The sequence below is a fragment of the Odocoileus virginianus genome, chromosome 11 (genome assembly GCF_023699985.2).
Source record: "Odocoileus virginianus isolate 20LAN1187 ecotype Illinois chromosome 11, Ovbor_1.2, whole genome shotgun sequence".
NCBI classification, from domain to species: domain Eukaryota; kingdom Metazoa; phylum Chordata; class Mammalia; order Artiodactyla; family Cervidae; genus Odocoileus; species Odocoileus virginianus.
In genome coordinates, this window is record NC_069684.1 from 43,205,681 (window position 1) to 43,223,876 (window position 18,196).

Below are 18,196 nucleotides of genomic sequence, written 5' to 3' on the forward strand. Positions count from 1 at the left end.
GTCAATTTGTGTTGTTTTCCATGGGAGCAAACCCATCTTCATGATCTGGGTTGAGTTCCCAGATGAATCACTTTGAATCTGCTCCTGGCTGCTCCACCATCCAAGTTTGTCTTGAAACCCTGAAATAAACTTCCTAGGGTGAGCGCTTACATTGTAACTACATCGATACCTTCCCAGTATTTTCATTTTCAATTAGCACAGAAGTCAAAAGTTACAAAAGCAACGAGATTATGCATCTTTTAATGAAAGATAAAACAACAATATAAACATACACAAATTTACAGAGAAGGGATCAACTTTGATACATCTGGAGTAAAAGGTGTCTCTTATTTAAATATGGTATAAAAATAAATGCAAGAAACATTAACCAAAAATGTACAGACAACAGACAAAGACATGTTTGTTTCTGACTGTGATACATTGGTGAAATGAAACTCTCTGTGCTAATTTATTATTTAATAAATGTGAAGCTATATGTATACTTCTTGATATATGCTTTTTTCCTTTTACAATTCTCCCAGTTTGTGACTGAATTTTTAGTGACCTGTGTGTCTAGAAGAAGGTTTAAGAGAAAGAGAGAAAGGGGGAAAACAAAAGGTTTACTTCACTTGAACTGTTAAAAAGGAAAAGACACAGATCCAGCTTAGTACAAGGAAGAAGTCAGCAGACATTCTGAAATGGAGGCATCAAGATGGTAGAGTCCCTTGGAGATGGCAGTGCCTTAATGTACACAAAGAAAGAACAATTCAGGTCCTCTGCTCATGCAACATCTTGGTCAATGTCCTCTGCTCCAGGTAACAACAAAGAACTACAAAGTATATGCAGTGACTCCAGTCCGCTTTCATGCTACAAGATGATCCTTTTAATAAGACTGAACGAGGCTTGTTAACCTCTTTGACGTGAGAGATTTCCCCTGAGAAAAAATATAAACAAGGGAAAAAAAAGAAAACAATATGATCACTGAAAACCTGCTTATGAGTAACATCTGTTTATTGCAGCTGATACTGTACAAGGGTCAAAATGGAACCCTTTAGATGCATCTTAGTTCAAACTTCATGACCAAGTTCCCTCCTTCCCCCCACCAACACATCAAACAAAATGATCCTCCCTTTTTCCATCCTCCCACCCCTCCACCCAACTCCTCCCCCTGCAAACAGAATGATGGGTTCACAGCACAAATCAGCAAATCATAAAACACGTCCAAAATGTTCCACTGAGGCTTAGCAACGATGCAACACCTAGGTTTGCAACTGGTTATAACATGTTACAGCAAACTTTAGGAAGTTGCCCTGAAAGACAGTGATGTGAATGCATTCTTGTCCAACTGCTAAGATTAGTGTTGCATTTATAAATATCTAGATGTGTACAGGGTATGATTTAATTAAACAAAATGATTTTTGAGGGTGAGACTGCTGGAAACTCATGATTGAATCTATTCCCTATCCTATATGGTAACAGAAAAACAACCAACCAGTGCCAATTATACATCTAAAGAGAAAAGTCTACTTGCTTTGTACTTCAAACTGTAAATGTCTTCCTTTTCCATTTGATTTCCTCCAACCTCAACCTCAGAAAAATCTCATATATTCTAATCCCACTTATTGGGTTAATACCTAGTACACATATTCATTTTTTGAACATCTTGATAGTCAAAACTGTGCCTGTAAATTGCAAATGCTCTAGAGAAAGGTATGAAATTTTAAATTTCTGATCAGAATAAGATTGTCAATTTGGTTATTTCTGTTTCATCCCTCATTGTATATGTTTAGTATAAAAAGTAGGTGAAATTTGTACTTCTCAGAGAATAAAATAATAAGGGAAAATCAGAAGATTTTTTGAGAAATATATTTTAGTAATAAATTAGTCATAGCAATAGTCTTGATTTACTTCTTAACGTGGCTCAGAGTTTGATAAATGAGTGGTGTGGTTTGGGGAGAGAAATCAGCATTCATGACTATATTTTGGAAAAAGAATTATATATTTAAAAAATGATTAGTAATTTCAGAATCAATCTTTCTTTACATACTGTGCAGTAATTGACAAGGTCTTTGTATACTGATCAGCAGGAATAAAAATGAAGCACCAAAAAAAAAAAAAAAAAAGAATGAAGCACCATTTTCTTTTAATTGGGGAAAAGAAGTTCATAACTTAGCTTTTAGCAAGTTTTGACATCTGACTATAGAAGAGCCACTTTAGCAAAGGACTTTCCCACTTAGCTACGCTCTAATCACTTTATGGGAAGAAAAATACTGAAAGAAAAGGCAGACTTCTCACAGGACACCCTGCTTTACACTGGCCTTCTAGACAAACTCTGCTTTGTTTCTTGTCCCTTCTGTGCTCGTTTCCTCCTCATTCACAAAATGGGAATAAGTACCGATTTTAAAAGCTTTTTATGAAGAATAACACAAGTAAATTACTTAAAACTATTTCAGAACATTCTGTATACTCAGTTTGCTAGTCATTACCTTATTATATTATTACTATTATTATTATTATTACTGTTACATTCTTTCTCATCAGGATACTGAGACCCAAATTCACTTTTCTGACTCTGAAAGGAACACAAAATTTCTCACGAATTTTGAAGCTAAAATTATACTACTTTTACACTCTAATACCTTAATCAAATAATGTTTGACTAAAAAAACTACTTTTCTATACTTGAAATTTACATTATTTTATACATCTACAACTTTTCTCTCTTAAGCTACTAATGTGTGCATATATAGTCATTCTGATACTAATGTATTTTTAAAAAGTGCTTACTGTTTCTAATGCCATTTGTAGGGTGGGGAGAACCTATACTGGTTGAAGCATAAGAGTGAATTCATATACAGTTGAGGAGGAAGAGGACGATGCTAACATAAAACTATTTATATTAAAACTACAGATTAATATAATTTGGTTCAAACTATTGGGAGGATGAATAACAGTTAGGTTGAAATAGGAAGTCATTTGTAACTCGGAGTCATTTTTCATTTTGATCAGTGGAAACGATGTCATATTTGTAAATGTAACACATGGTAATCTCTACCTACTTTTTCCCTCAAATATCTATGAAGTTATTAGTACTGTCCTGGTATTGGCTTCATTTTTAAAAGGGGGGAGGTACAGATTTAGCTTGGTAAGCTGTTGTAGCAGGAAATAATTTAAAAATACTCATTCATGGAAGCCCATGGAGAAATACAGGGCTACAGTAAATCTGGGGTTTGTGATAGTAAGAAAGCAGATGAACAGAAATGGGAGAACATATGTATATATGTTAACAAACCCACACAAGAAACTCTTGTGAGATGTGGACTCACCAAATACATAATAAGGGTGTTTGTTTTGTGTATTGAAACAATTAAAAGGTAAATTTAGGTATATCTAATAGTAAAAAAGAAAAAAAAAACCTAAGTGCCTCACCCAAGGGTCAAAGTAAATAGCATGGATACCCAAGTGAGCTATCTAGATTTAAAGACTTAGATCACGTGGATGTGTCTGTAAACCCTGTGCAAATCTTGCCTTGTTCATGTACTGGAAAGAAAAATACCGTGCAAAGATATTTTGTGCACTCTCTAGTGTGCAAAGAAATATCAGTTTTTCACTTATTAGAAAATCTTAAAAAGAACACTAATTCTTTTTTGCAGGTAAGAAAGAATATACTTGCACATCAGATGTTTTGTAATAATCCTTTTCAGTGCGGATCCTTGGAGGCTGTATTAAATCACCTTAAAAGACAATACTACTAGTTATCTCATTTTTGCTAATTTTTCTAAGTTGAAGAATCTGGGAAAATTTCATAGTTAAGTTCTAAATATCTTAATTCTGGAGACTAAAAGGGATAAAATTCCTTACCAATAGCATGTTTTTTGTTTGTTTGTTTTTATCAAATTGCCTACAATTGAGGTCTGTATGAATAATAACTATTTTCAACCCAATGACTACATTTGTGCTATGTCACTTATACCCATTCTTAATGGATTCTAAAGGAAATGAATTTGAAAAAGAATGGATACATGTAATGTTTATGTATAACTGAATCACTTTGCTGTGTACCTAAAAATAACACAGTTAATCAACTATGCTATACTCCAATGTAAAATAAAAGTTAAAAGAAAGGAAATAGATTACATTGGAAATGGAAATCTATAGAGAAAGACAAAGACAGAAACTGAAAAATTCAGCATCCTGTGAGATTTTTATAATATCTAGTTAATGGACAATATGCTAGCACATGATCAATTTCAGGACAAAATTAAGCTGACTTTAACTGGCATCTAAGTGAAGACAGATTCTCTGGATAATCTACAATATAGCTATCACATAAACAAAGCAGTTTTTCTAGCGTCTCACAATAAAATTTCATCTCCACCAAACTAATTCTTTCCTTTTAAAATGTTGCATGGAGATTTTGTTATAATTAGAAAAATAAAACTCCCCCAAATTAAAATGATCTATGTGCTCATTCTTAGTTCTCTCAAGTTGACTATCAAACATTATGAATTTCACATGATTTAAAATTTTTTCTTGGTCTTAAAGTAATAACAGAAAGTTGACAAAGAGCTGTGAATCCCTAGAAATGGAAATAAAGATCAGGCTCTTAGCTCCATATGAGAGCAATCAGCATTTGGGAGATGGAAGCAAATGTCCACACTCCGTTCCTGCAGACACTAATCCATGAAGGAAGTAGGGGAGAAGCCATATTTGCTTGGGTGACCAGCTACTTGTTTTATTACTGTCATAAAACATAAAAACTGTATTCAGTCTTTACCAGTCTACAGGACAAAAAACAAGCCAACACTAACTGAAGCGATGGATTTTTAGAAGACCCATGAAAGAGCTTAAAGAGTAGGAAATTACCAGGATCTTTTGGATTAAAAAAAAAATTAACATCTTAACTCTTATTCCCACTTGTTTGTTTCGTATTACTACCTCATAGACTTTCCCATGTGTTGCTGTAGACTTAGAAATACCTTCTAGAATGCCTTGTCAGTTCCAGAGGCTCTGGGACCAGGAGAGGGCAAATCTTGTCATTGACTTTCTATTGGTGTGTGTGACCCAGTTATCCGAGCTGTGCTGAGGCCCACAGCTGCGTAATAAAATGGGCTGACTGTTTGATGGTAATGAGATGCTGCTGGACTAGAGATAAGAAACGTACATGCTCATGATAGGCTGGACTAAAGGATACATCTGTTTGTTTATTCTCATATGAAAATTATACCTGTTTCACTGAAAAAATATAAACATCTTTGCCTCGGTTTCAAAATCCTTCCTAACCTGGCTTCCCTGACCTTTCAAACTACCTGTTGTCACTCCACAGAATGGTTCTCTAGCTGTTCTTCGCACCTGCTACTCTCTGAGTTTGGGTTTTACTCACTCTTCAGATAAACTTCTTACTCATGTCTTTGCTGAAGTCTTCTAACTGCCCCGTAAGTTCTTCTGCAGTTTACCTCTCTGGATTCTTTGTCAGTACTTTATTTCCTGTGGGTCGGGAAGATCCCCTGGAGGAGGGCGTGGCAACCCACTCCATATTCCTGCCTGGGAAATCCCATGGACAGAGGAGCCTGGTGGGCTACAGTCCATGGGGTCACAAATAGAGTCGGACATGACTTAGCGACTAAACAACAACAGCAAGTGCACTTTTTTAAATGCTGTTTTGTACAATCCTTTAAGTCACCTGGCTTGACAAAGTAATTGATAGCTGTTAAACAATCTTAATATTATAGAAGTCTCCAAAAATGTACTTGTTTCTTTGCATGAGTTGAGTTCCTTGACTGGAAGTCATATTTTAGGAATAAGCTTCTAGAAACCAGGGTAACGAGATTCAAATGTACTGGTACAAGTAATTTTTAGGGGAGGAGAGGCACGGTAGGATGAGAAATGGGAGCATGTTGGACATACCCTCACTATTAAGTAATTAACTGATAGAATTCGGGTCTTTTTAACTTTTATTTTGCCCTGATTGTTGCTATCAGTGAAACTAAGTGGGGGTTTGTTGAGGGAACTGAAATAGGCTAGGGGTTTGGAAAATCCCTGCTTCAAATGAAACCAAGTCCCCTAGGATAATTTTCAGGTAAGTTTACTGAAACATGGTGGATAATTTCAGCAAGACTGAAAAGTGTGAGTTCCTCAAAAATTAAAGAAAACTCAGTTATTGAGAATTAAGAAAGAAAAAGAAAAGAAGGAAGGGAGGGAGGGAGAAAGAAAGAAAGGAAGGGGATTCTATAGCTAGTTTGGAGGCTGGTATATTTAATGTTGAACACAGGAAGAAATTCTGTTATGTACTTAAAAGAGATGGTTTATGAACATATTTATATACCAGTTCTTATTAGTAGCTTCTTGTGTGGTTTGAGATAGAAAAAGTAAAGCCAAATACTTTCATTTCCTTAGTTAAGAATAGCTTCCTGAAATAAAAATAGTGTATATCCATTAGAGAAAACAAGGAAAACATAGAAAAATATAAAGAAGAAATAAACATTACTCAAAATACAATTATTTACATGTTAATATATCCATCTATTTTTCTACAAAAATATTTTTAGTTATTTTTTTTTAAAAACTAAAATTATACTGTGCATAGTACTAAAGCTCATTATGAGTAATATGCTAATTAAAAATGATCATATTTTGGTCATTTACCCATGTAACATATATTTTGTTCAAATTCAGCACATCAGTGGGAAAGGAAATCAATTTATAAAGATGCTACCAACATTTAGAAGAAAATCACATATCATAGAATAAATAAAAACATATTAGGGTAAGTTGCATATAATATGGGAATGTGTTATTTCTGAAAGGTTATTTTAGTCCTATACACACATAAACATGCATAAATACAATTTATATATACATACACATACACTCACAAACATATATATATTGCATTACTATGTCATAGTGATGGGTCGCGACAAAAAAAGATGAAAGCCAATGCTCTAAAATCTATTCTTTAATAACTGCATCAGGTTGATATACCTTAATGCATTTAAGAAATTCACAATTGTTGTATATTCAGATTGTGTCTTATTTTTGGCAGTTATATGATGCAATGCATATTCTTGTTTGTGTGTAAACATCTGGGTTTTGTTAGAATTAAATTGTTAGAAGCTGAAATACTGATTGAGTGTGAGAGAATATTTTTGAAGCTTTGACACACTGTTTAAAGTTCTCTGCAAGAAAATGATTAAAAATTCACATCCCTACTATGTGTGAACAATATGTGAAGTCACCGATTTTCTTATCCTAGATATTATTATTTAAAAAACTAATCTATTGGAGGAAAAAGTTATTTTGTTGCCTTTTGAATTAAATTTGGTTATTAATATATGTTTTCTTTTTGTTTTCTTATATATTTATTGACTATTTGTATTTCCTCTGTTAAAACCGATCAAGACCTTTGCTTAGTTTTCTAGTGGCATATTGCTCTTCTGATTATTTTTTTGCAAAGAGCTCCCCATATAAACCACATTAGATCTTTGTCAAGTACATGCTCATTTATTTATTTTTTTTTTACTTTTTTTTTTTACTTTTTTTTTAAGAAGAGTTCACTGGACTTGAGGACAGGAAGTTGCTTTAAACAAGTAAGGCATTTAGCAGTCTTTCATGGTATTTCTGTGGATAAGACAGAAAAGGAGGAAGTTCGTAACTAAATAAACAACTACCTTCAAAGTGTGCTAATTTTTGGAGTAGTGGAACTCTCTTCATTTCTGTTCTTATGACATTTTAATCAGCAATTTGCTTGACTACATTGATATAATTCTACTAAAATGAATGCATGAATGATGCCAATTTGCTAATCTTGGTTAAAAGACAGGATAACAAAGAGATACTCCAAAAAATTACATAATATGATAACACAAGATAAAATTTAATGGAAAGAAGAATAAAGAACTGTTACACAAAAATTGATAAACAAACAATAAACCAAAAGTCTAGCTGCAAAACAGAAGATCAAGGAGATATAATCTTAGTTCACAAGAAAAAAAAAATTTCTATATTTAAAAAATATTTTAAGCCCCAAATAACCTGGCTTCTGTGACTGCAATTGGATGCAATTTTCAGGCTGAACTGTGAAGTTATGATAAGTTCCTTCTTTCCTATAGGGCATTTGTTGTTTCTAATCTATGCTGGTTCAGTTACTTCTCAAGTGCTGTGAGTCTGCATGAGTAGATTTGACACAGCATTGCCCTCTCCCAGGTTTGCTCCATAACTGGTCTGAGGTTGTATTTCCAAAACCTGGAACCTGTATTATTCATGGGTGGGAAGGGTGGGCTCAGTGTACAATAATGATGATTGTTAGCATATGGAAAGAAAATTTCAAGCCAGATTTCATGTTTAAAAACCAAGATAAAAATCATTTGATCAGGGACTGGAAGTAATCCATAGAGTTTTAGATAGCATCTTAAAACAGCATAAAACTGCCAGAAAACACTGTAATTCTTCACAGATTGAAGACTAATTGACAAGGAAGTCTGCTATTAATGTGTAATAAAAGTGCTTTGGAAATCAAGAGTACAAACTCTGATTTCTGCCTTCTATAAGTTATCTTCCCTTCTAGTGTATGTATCTCTTGCATTAGGGCAAACGTAATGATAAGAGAGAGAGAAATAAATAGACATGTCTTCTTTTGTAATTTTGTATTCCATTTAACTGAGCAATACAATTTTTTATAAGAAAAAATCAATATTTAACTTGATGGATGCCTATGACACTTTGAGCTATAATGGCAATGAATAAAGAAAGAAAGAAAGAAGGAATAACATAAATGTCCATCAGTAGAGGAATAGAAAAAAAATTATAGGTATATCCATTCAGAGGAATTTTGTGCAGCCAATAAACAGAATTGTGTAGAATATGAAATGACCTGGAAGATATTTCGGATGCAATTTAAGCAAATAAAGCATGTTTCAAAAGCATGCTTAAAGAATTTCTTAAATCTATTTATTTGTACAAGTACTATTTAGGGCTATTTCTGGCTAAAGAAATTGTAGATGAAGAAATTGAGGTGCAGCAGTTTAACTGGAGAATCCCAGGGACGGGGAAGCCTGGTGGGCTGCCGTCTATGGGGTCGCACAGAGTCGGACACGACTGAAGCGACTTAGCAGCAGTCAGTAGTAGTTTAACTGAGTTCTAAAAATTCATACGGCAAGAAAGTGTGAGACTGGGTTTCAAGCCTAAATATTAACATTTCAGGTTTCCAGTGCTGGGTATAACAAGAAGAAAATGAGTACTCTATAAAAGTAATGAATTTAAAGTCAGAAAAATTTCCTTCTAGTCCTGACTTTCTCTCACCTATAAAATGGGTAAAATAATGAGTATTATATTGCCTAACTAGCAGGTTCAGATTAAATTAGATTAGATAATACAAAGTACCTAGTGCAGAGCCTGGCACATGGCAGGTACTCAATGAACATAAGTTACTATCATTATCTCACTTCCCCCAGGTCCTTCTGGAGTCTACATACTTGTTTAAAAGTATTTCCCCAAGTTCATTTCTTAGACACTTTATCTCGTAGATTCCTTATATTTACCAGAGCAACTTCCACATAAAACTTCTTTAAAATGTTTATTTAAACTCTATCTTTCCTCCATTGTTTCTATTTAGTTATAATAAAACCACTCATTCATTATCTTGTGTTAAAATCATTTTATTGATCCTATAAAGGCATCCCATAAAATTTATTACGTAAGTACTTCAGATGCCTATCACAACTGCTGACTCTAAAAGGAATCATAATATTGAGGAACACTGAACCAAGAGGAAATAAAAAATAAATGAAAATAGAAAGTTAAAGAGAACTTTAAATAGAAATTAACCATCAAAAGATTTAATGGTATAGAGTATAATATTTTTAATTTTTGTATAAAAATAATTTTCAGGATAGAAATTCACCTCTCATGACTAATCAAATAAATGTAGTAATTTGTAATCTACTGAGGAAATTGGAGAGCCTTTCTAATTTTTTAGTCCATTTCTTTAGAGTACTATCAAAACAAAATATTCAATAAAAATATTACTTCTCATTTTCCTGGATGGAAAAGGATTAACCCTAAATAACTGGTCTGAAGGTATCTGAAATTTATCAGTATGTTGTGTGTATATACGTGTTCTGGTATGAATGTTACTCAACTTACTGAAGAAAGCTTCAGTAATCTCAGCCTTTTGTACCATTCTCCTTAAAAAGATGGTTGCCTATCCTGGCCTAATGAAATCCTATTTATGCAGTTAAAAGTAACTTCTGGAAATTCTACTTATTCACCCTAATACAAATAGAAGTAGCTTATCTTTCTCCTGTACATCACAATATTTTGTTTATATCATTATGTACTGTAGCAATTAAGGTCTTGTTCTTAAGATATAGCACATATCTGGAGTATAGTTGGCCCCTGGTGTATAAATTTTGATTGAAGGTGCACAGGATTACTTCCTCACTTCCTCTTATTTCCTATTGATCTTTTCTTACAGTTTGCAATGAGTGACAATGTGGTGCTACTTTAAGAGTTGAGGAAGTTGGTCAGATGTGAGGATGGTGTTGGAGGAAAGACAGCCATTTTGCTTCCTCTTTCCATCTTCCTTAAGTTGCATTATATGTTTTTAATTATATCACAGAAATTTCCAATCCAATCTCAAGAACAATGCTCTGTCAGCACTATGTTAGAAAAGAATGAATATGAAACAATTCTTAAACAATACACAGAGCACTGTGCAACATCTATGGTGACTTTCTCCAGCAAAATCTTGAGGCATTTCTTTAGCATTGTCTTTATCTTCCCATGGTGACTTATGAGGCATGCTTAAGAAAAATTTTTATTAAAGGTCAGAGATTCCACAAGATCCAGCCAAAATTTTGGGAAGTTAATAGTGTGATTAATTCCTGGAGTCCTTCATTTTCCAGCCCTTTAATTTGTGCATCACAATGAATGTTCAAAGTATATACTGATTTTTAAAGTCTTTTACTTGGGAATTCATAAAAAGAACTGATTAACATTCCCCACGACAAGGAGCCTTGAAAGAGACTAAAAACAAAAACCGTATTTTTGCTGAATCCAATTAGCTTACATTTCAACACACATAACTCCACTTAACTGGCCATCACAGCAAAAGCCACAACACACACCCACAGCAGCAGCAGCATGGAGCCGACCACACAACTCAACAGACAATGCAGACAAACTTGAGTATAAACCAAGATTTTTCTACCTCTTTTCATAACAGGTTAGTGCTGGCCCTCAGTGTTGGTGTACAGTTTTTATGGCATGGGAAAATAGGGATGTTTCTGCCCTATAAAAATAAATGTGTTGAAGGCTTTAGTTTGAGCTTATACAATGTCAGAAAGTTCCAAAGGCACTGGCACAATACCAAAAAAACAAAAGAATCTCACAAACAAATATATTACTAAAACACATGGCAAGATACTAAGAAAACACTGGTAGGAAAACGACTGGTTTCCTGGATGACTTATGCAATAGTTTTCAATACTTTGCTGAAAAATAACAAATGAGAAAGGCATGCTGGTGGGTCTTTGGTGGGCATATATTGTCACCAACCCCCATTCATACTGAGTCTGGCTCTGGCTTTACACTGTTAAATAAGTCATTTTCTCTCTGCAAAAGTAGGAGACACAGAACCCTTGTAGTTCTTAATCTTTTAAGCCTTAGGAAGAGCTAAGGGAAAGAGTACAGAAATGCATGCACTATTGTTAACAAAGACAGAGATATACAGAATACAAATCAAAATATAAATAGTTATTTCTTCATTTTGTGTGTCATAATACACACTACCTTCCAAGTCTTAGTTTGATACATACAGACTTTCACATATGATATCTTTATCTACTCTAGGAAGTGCTGGGACAGAAAGGTGAGTAGGAAGTTCTGAACTTGAATAAAGACAATAAGTACTTTTGCTATTACATCAAAGGATGCAAGATGGAAGAAGAGGCTTGAAACTGGGAACATTTCCCAATTGGACTTCATGATTTGCAATTCTTTAAAAATGAAAACTTACCACATTCTGTGCAAAGTTTTCAAAACATATTCTGTGATCCATTGAATATCCCAACTTATATGTGTGGGGTTGAGCAGGGCAAGGAAAAATAACACAGAGAGAAAAAAAGAGAGAGAAGGAAGGGAGAAAGGAAGGAGGGCAAAAAGCCAGAAAGAAAAATGGCAGAAAAAGACAGGGTGATGAAATGATGCAACACCAAATTCATGTTCTAAATCACAGGGATCAGGAAAACAGGAGAGCTGCCACAGAAGGCCTCTTGTCACACAGCATAGGCTCTGTTTGCATTAACACTTATACTTATGACACCAAAACTCTTCTTGTGCAAACAAAATGATGTGATTTCAACAAAATCGAATGATGCTGAAATAAAGTATATATGTTTAGGTTTTATGCTGACAGGTTCAAAGCCTACATTATTGAAAATCTAGTGGTTTATGTTCAGAATGTCCTCATAATTTTCTACTGGTACTAAATTTCTGTTGGTATCATTAATTCTGTAGACCACTGCTGTCCAACAGAACTTTCTGAAAGCATGGAAATTTCATTCTATACTAACATTTCAGAAGTCTTTAGCTGTGGCCATTGAGTATGAGAAATTCAGTTAGAATTTTAAGTAATCTTCACTAATTTAAATTTAAACCATTGCATGTGCTGGTGGTTGCTGTGCTGGTCAGTGCAACTGTCTGGTTGCCAAGTCAACGGACTTTGAAAAGTATCATTAGCTTAAGTGATGGTCATGAATTATACAAAATTATCATTTCATCTCAGAATTTCAAGAAGCTATGGACTATTTTAACATTACAAAATAATGAATGATGTTGATGTTTACATCCAGATTTTCCATTTTCTGTTAAACTGATTAATAAGGTGTTACTGACAGTGAGACTTTGATTATAAACATTATTTGAACAATGTAGCCTACTGCAGTTCTTCAAAAATATGCTAGTAGCTCTTAGGTATGAAGCCTCATCGCAGGGATACTAGTGAGACTCAGGATAAACGCCAAATGAAAATATTTGGAAGCAAACATTTAGTTTGCTGATAGTTGCTACATTTTGGTAACCATCATAGGAAAAAAATGAGTTATGGGGCATATACATACATTCCAGTTTACAGGATGAGGAAAATCCTCCCTGAGCTTTTGATCTGATGGCACTGTTCTTTTCTTTATTGTAATTTCTTATTTCCTTAAACTGGCATACAGAAGACTAACATGAAACATGAGAACGGCATCTTAAAAACTTTGTAAAGCATGGACATCTGCTGAGACAAACACGCAATAAAGAAAATAAGCAATCAACAGGCAGAAACGCATACAACTTAAATGACCCTGATAAATTGCAGGGGTTTGGGGAAGGGTCTTGGCTTATATCCACTTACCATTTGTCCAATAATGTGGTCCCAGCAGAGACAACTACTCCAAATAACTATAACTGAGAACTAGGTCATAAAAGTTCACAAAGAACCAATACCTTTTTCTTTGCCTGTAGAAGTTCCTGATAGGCACTGGATCTTATAAAACGTGGGTATGAATCACTTTTCATCAGTTTGTAAATGTGCTCCTAAAAAGAAATAATGGTTGAAGTGCCTCTTTATTATTTCTCAGGAAAAATCAAATACTGTGATAAGAACGCAACATCTGATTCAAAAACAAATCTAGAATAATGATAATGCTGATGAGAATACTTTATATGCTTATAGAACAATTTAGACCTTCAAATTTATTATTTTATTCAATGATCCATGTTTAAACTGATTTGGGAGCTATGGAGGAGGTAAATCACATCCAGCCCTTAAAAAAATGGGATTTAGTTAGCAGACTGTCATCACATAATTTCAAATCAAGTTGTTGATTTATATAGACCATTAAGATAAATAAAACAGCTATCTCTTAAGATTAAGCCAAAAGAGAATGATGCAAAGTCAGGATTCAATAATCATTCTAGATACCTTGGCATTTATATGTACTTGGAGGGTTCAGACTTTCCAAATGAATCATCTCATTGGTGAAAATTGTCATGCACATCTACTTTAGGCCACAGCATAAGTCCAGAAATAAATTTTGTGATATTTAATTGCTTAATGTCCTAATTTGTATACATGTTTTGACTTATTCTGAAATAGATTAGGCAAATATTTGATAATTTAATCCTAATCAGTTTGCAATGTTTTGTTTCAATGATGAATACTGATAGACAAAGGAAAAAAATATATTCATCTAATTCAATGTTGGCCCAATCCAAGGAGATTCTGCTTTGGTTTACTGCAGCCTAAGGGAGCATAATGCTCCTTGCTCATTCTAGTCTGTTAGAGGCAGAGTTCTGCACTATTTGAGAGTATCCTGAATGTCCCAGTGTCTACTTCTTTGGAGAAAACATGTATTTTAAGAGATGACTTAGCTTCCTGGTCTTAAATACACCAGTAATAATTTGTAGTTACTGTGAATCCACTTAATGACATTCAGGATTAATCCTCAGTAATCCTGACATTCAGGCTCTAGCCCAAGTTTCATCTCCAGAAGTATGGTACATTTGGAACTGTATCCGAATTTGTTGTTGGAAAAGGGGGACGATGTTTTATTTTGGACTCAAGCATTTTAGGATTCAGATCCTATCTTGCTCAAGATTTACCACTTACAAACATGTTAATTTTGACAATTTTATTCACTTCTCTGAGCCTCAATCTTCTAGTCTATAAACTAGAGTTATTGTCAGGATTTGAGGAATGATCGTTCAGCAAAGTATGGGGGTGTGCACAGTAAGTGCTCAAATATGTTTGAGTGTGTGCCAGGCACACTTCAAAGTGCTTGCCGGTATTAGTGAAATTCTCACAAAACCTCAACAAGGTTGGCAACCATTTTCATATGTATTTTAAATATGAAGTAAACTAAAGCACAAAGAAGTACTTGCAATAGGTCACAGAGCAGAGCTCAGAATAGAACCCAGGCAATTTGCATTCAGAATCTGCTTTCTTATTACACTGTATCTCTTCTTAAACAGTGGCAAGAATTTCTACTATATTTTTGAATATAGGGTTTATAAACCCACAAAAAACTGGGATTAAATAGCTGAGGTTGACTGAAAAAAGTCTATGGTCAGGTGGTAATATTTTCTATAGAAAATTATGCCTTTTCCTTTTATTGAAGACACATTAAGCAAAAATATTTTTCAATGACACAGATAACAAAGAAATGTTCTTTTTAAGACTTTTGGGAAGGTCATTCCAAATATTTTACACATTGTTGACTCTACAAAAGTGCTTGAAAGTTTATCTTGAATTGAAAGATAAAACAGCAGAGAAATAAGCAACAGAACTTTCCTCCTGCTCTCTTTCATATGTCTCCATAAAATGTAATTATTTCCACATAGAAGACCAGGGCAGAGCCAGAGTGAATGAATGGGTTTCTGGTTGGCTGTTTCAACCTGTGTTAGTTTCCTGCACAGTGGCTCATTTCTTTTTAAACCAAAGCCAGTGTTAAATATATTTTATACCGAGAGTAAAAATAAGAAAGGAATTTTCTGTACCTCATGCTTCATCTTCTATATTTTCTCTTAGTAACATAGCTATTTAAAAAACAAGATACTTTTTAGAGCTAACATTCTTCTCTAAAAGAGGTTTTAAGAAATTATGAAACATGTTTGTTCAGGTTTAAAAACCAATTTCAATAAATCATTAAGAAATGATAACCTCTCATTACACATTTATTTTTCCTCTTGAGCACAATATACTTTTTTTAGAGAAAGTAGAAATTAAAATTACTTCTAAGGAGACAACTACATCCAGTTTGAGAAAAAAAAACACTTAAATAAAAGTATGTCTTAGGAAGTTAATATCTTAGTATCAATTTCATTTTTTCTTTTTTTTGTAGGGTAAAAAAAGTAACTTGGAAAATTAAAAAATACCTAAAGTTGCTGTTTAAGTTTGTCATCAGAGACAAAACTGGTTTTTACTGTTTCATTGTGTCATCAGAGACAAAACTGGTTTGAGTTTTACATAACTTCAAGCTAATTTAATTTAGTTCTGACTATTCATAATAATATATTACTTAGGAAGGTCAGAATCTCAGACTCTCCATATTAGAAGACAAGTTAAAGAGTTCAAGTATGTGTTCCTGAGGTATCAGAGTTGAAACTAAAGTAAAAAGCTTTCAAATATTTAAAATATTTCCCTTCAAGAAATTTTCATGTAAAAACTTTCAGATTTACAAAAATCCCCAGGCTTTAAAAACTCTTCTTTTTAAAGTATCTCTGTTATCTTCTAGATCGTTTAGTTTTTTTACATACAGCTTCCTTGGTGGCTCAGACGGTAAAGAATCCACCTACAGTGTGGGAGACCTGGGTTTGATCTCTGGGTTGGGAAGATCCCCTGGAAGAGGGCATGGCAACCCACTTCAGTATTCTTGCCTGGAGAATCCCCATGGACAGAGGAGCCTGGCGACTACAGTCTATCCGGTCGCAAAGAGTCGGACAGACCGAGTGACTTAGCGCGCGCGCGCGTACACACACGCCCCTAAATTGAAAATATCAGACATAGCCACAGATTACAATGAAAATAAAACAAAAGAATCTCAACTCTCAACTTCTCAGGAGCACATCTGTGATGCAATGTGAGTTCCACCCATGTACCAACCTGAGCATCTTCGAAAGTGTATCGTCCGGGCTCCTTCACATTCTGTGTGGTTTTGTCATAGCTCTTAGAATCCAAGTTAATAGCACTGGGGGCTCCTGGAGCCAGAAATTCTTGCCATATTTCCTGAACTCGAGAGGGAACTTCTCTAATAGGCCTTTTCTTCAGGTCCTCCACTGCTAGCCAGAATCTACACAAAATGAGATATAATCTGATGTCTGATGTCTCATAATCTGAAAATTATTAAAATATTGACTTGTCATATAGCTCACAATGAGGCATAATGATAAGCTAATGTTCTCTGAGGGTGTCCAGAAACAGGTTTCTACTGACTTTTTTATTAGTTGTATTCAAAGATATAACATGTGGGGAAATACTGAAAACAATCTCTTTTAGGTGTTCGCTGAAAATCAGGGGCTTCCCAGGTGGCTCAGAGGAGGAGCCGAGCAGACTGCAGTCCACGGGGTCAAGAAGAGTCGGCCACGGCCGAGCCACTAACCACGCACACACGGGAACGCAGGCCCGCCAGGGCCCCGACTCCACACAGCCTCAAATGTCCACTGAGACAGTGTCGCAGGGCTAGAGAACCTTCGGTCAAACAGGAAGAGGAGTCTGAAGGGAATTAGGGGGAGCGACACGGATCATCTGACTGGGGGCATAAGGTATACCGCAGGCTCTATTTTTCTGGATCATTTGTCCATTTGAGCAATGGGGGTTAGTATGGAGAGGATTTTCTGCTTTACCTGGTAAGGGAATTACCATGAAGCTTTACTGGAATGAAAAGAGGCCTGGACGCAGATTAGAAAATGCCCTAGCTGGAGAAATCAGGGCAAGTAACTAATTTTAGGCTATTTAATTCCGAGACTTATGAAATGACAGAAGCAGCGAGCTTTCACATGTAGTTGTTCAAAAGGCTTAAATTTGCAGAGGCATCATAGCAATTCAGAAGCTCTGGAAAAAATAATATTGACCTACTTCTAAATATAAAATATATATTTTATGTCCTTCTGTATAGATTACAGTCTATTCTGAAAGGAAAGAATACCAGGACATATTCTGACTGATAAAAGCAAATAGCAAGGTCTAATAAAAAACCACATCATATTAATGGGTTCCATTTTTAAAAATTTTGCCCTATATTATATCTTTTTGTTTAGACCTAGAAATAATGATGAAACATGAATATGTATGTCATAATAGTGTCTTTAAACAAACAACAAAAAAAAGGACACTTGAAAAAGGAAGTACTAAATCTGTTATCCTCAACAGGGGCCAGATGCGACCTTGATATGAAGAAGATGACCACGGAGATGAATCACTACAAGCTGCAGGGGATTCTCTGGTGGCTCAGACTGTAAAGAGTCTGCTTGCAATGCAGCAGACCCAGGTTTGACATGATTGAGCAACTAACACACAGCACAAGCTATAGAGTTTTTAACAGAAGTAGAAGGGGATAAGCAGGACCTTCTTAACTATTAAGTTTTAAACTTAGGGATTAAGGAAAGTTCCAAAAATAAGTAATAAAGCAGTTGAGCTAGAATGAGAATATAAAATATTACTCAACCTAATAATTTT

The 18,196-nt window shown here is 34.6% G+C and overlaps 1 protein-coding gene across 5 annotated transcripts in view; it reads right to left on the bottom strand.

The window, feature by feature from the left end:
• Positions 1-211: 211 nt before the first annotated feature.
• The window catches only part of RGS7 (regulator of G protein signaling 7), a 438,315-nt gene continuing 420,330 nt past the window's right edge, over positions 212-18,196 (bottom strand). For 4 of the 5 annotated variants that reach the window (XM_070474353.1, XM_020874165.2, XM_070474352.1 and 1 more), the window contains 4 exons: positions 16,625-16,811; positions 13,468-13,557; positions 11,189-11,269; positions 212-913 (listed from right to left, as the gene is read on the bottom strand). In XM_070474353.1, the coding sequence (XP_070330454.1) occupies positions 11,195-11,269; positions 13,468-13,557; positions 16,625-16,811 (352 nt within the window). In that variant the 3' untranslated portion in view covers positions 212-913; positions 11,189-11,194. The remainder of the gene's footprint in view (positions 914-11,188; positions 11,270-13,467; positions 13,558-16,624; positions 16,812-18,196) is intronic. The other variant, XM_020874166.2, reaches the window with a different exon arrangement.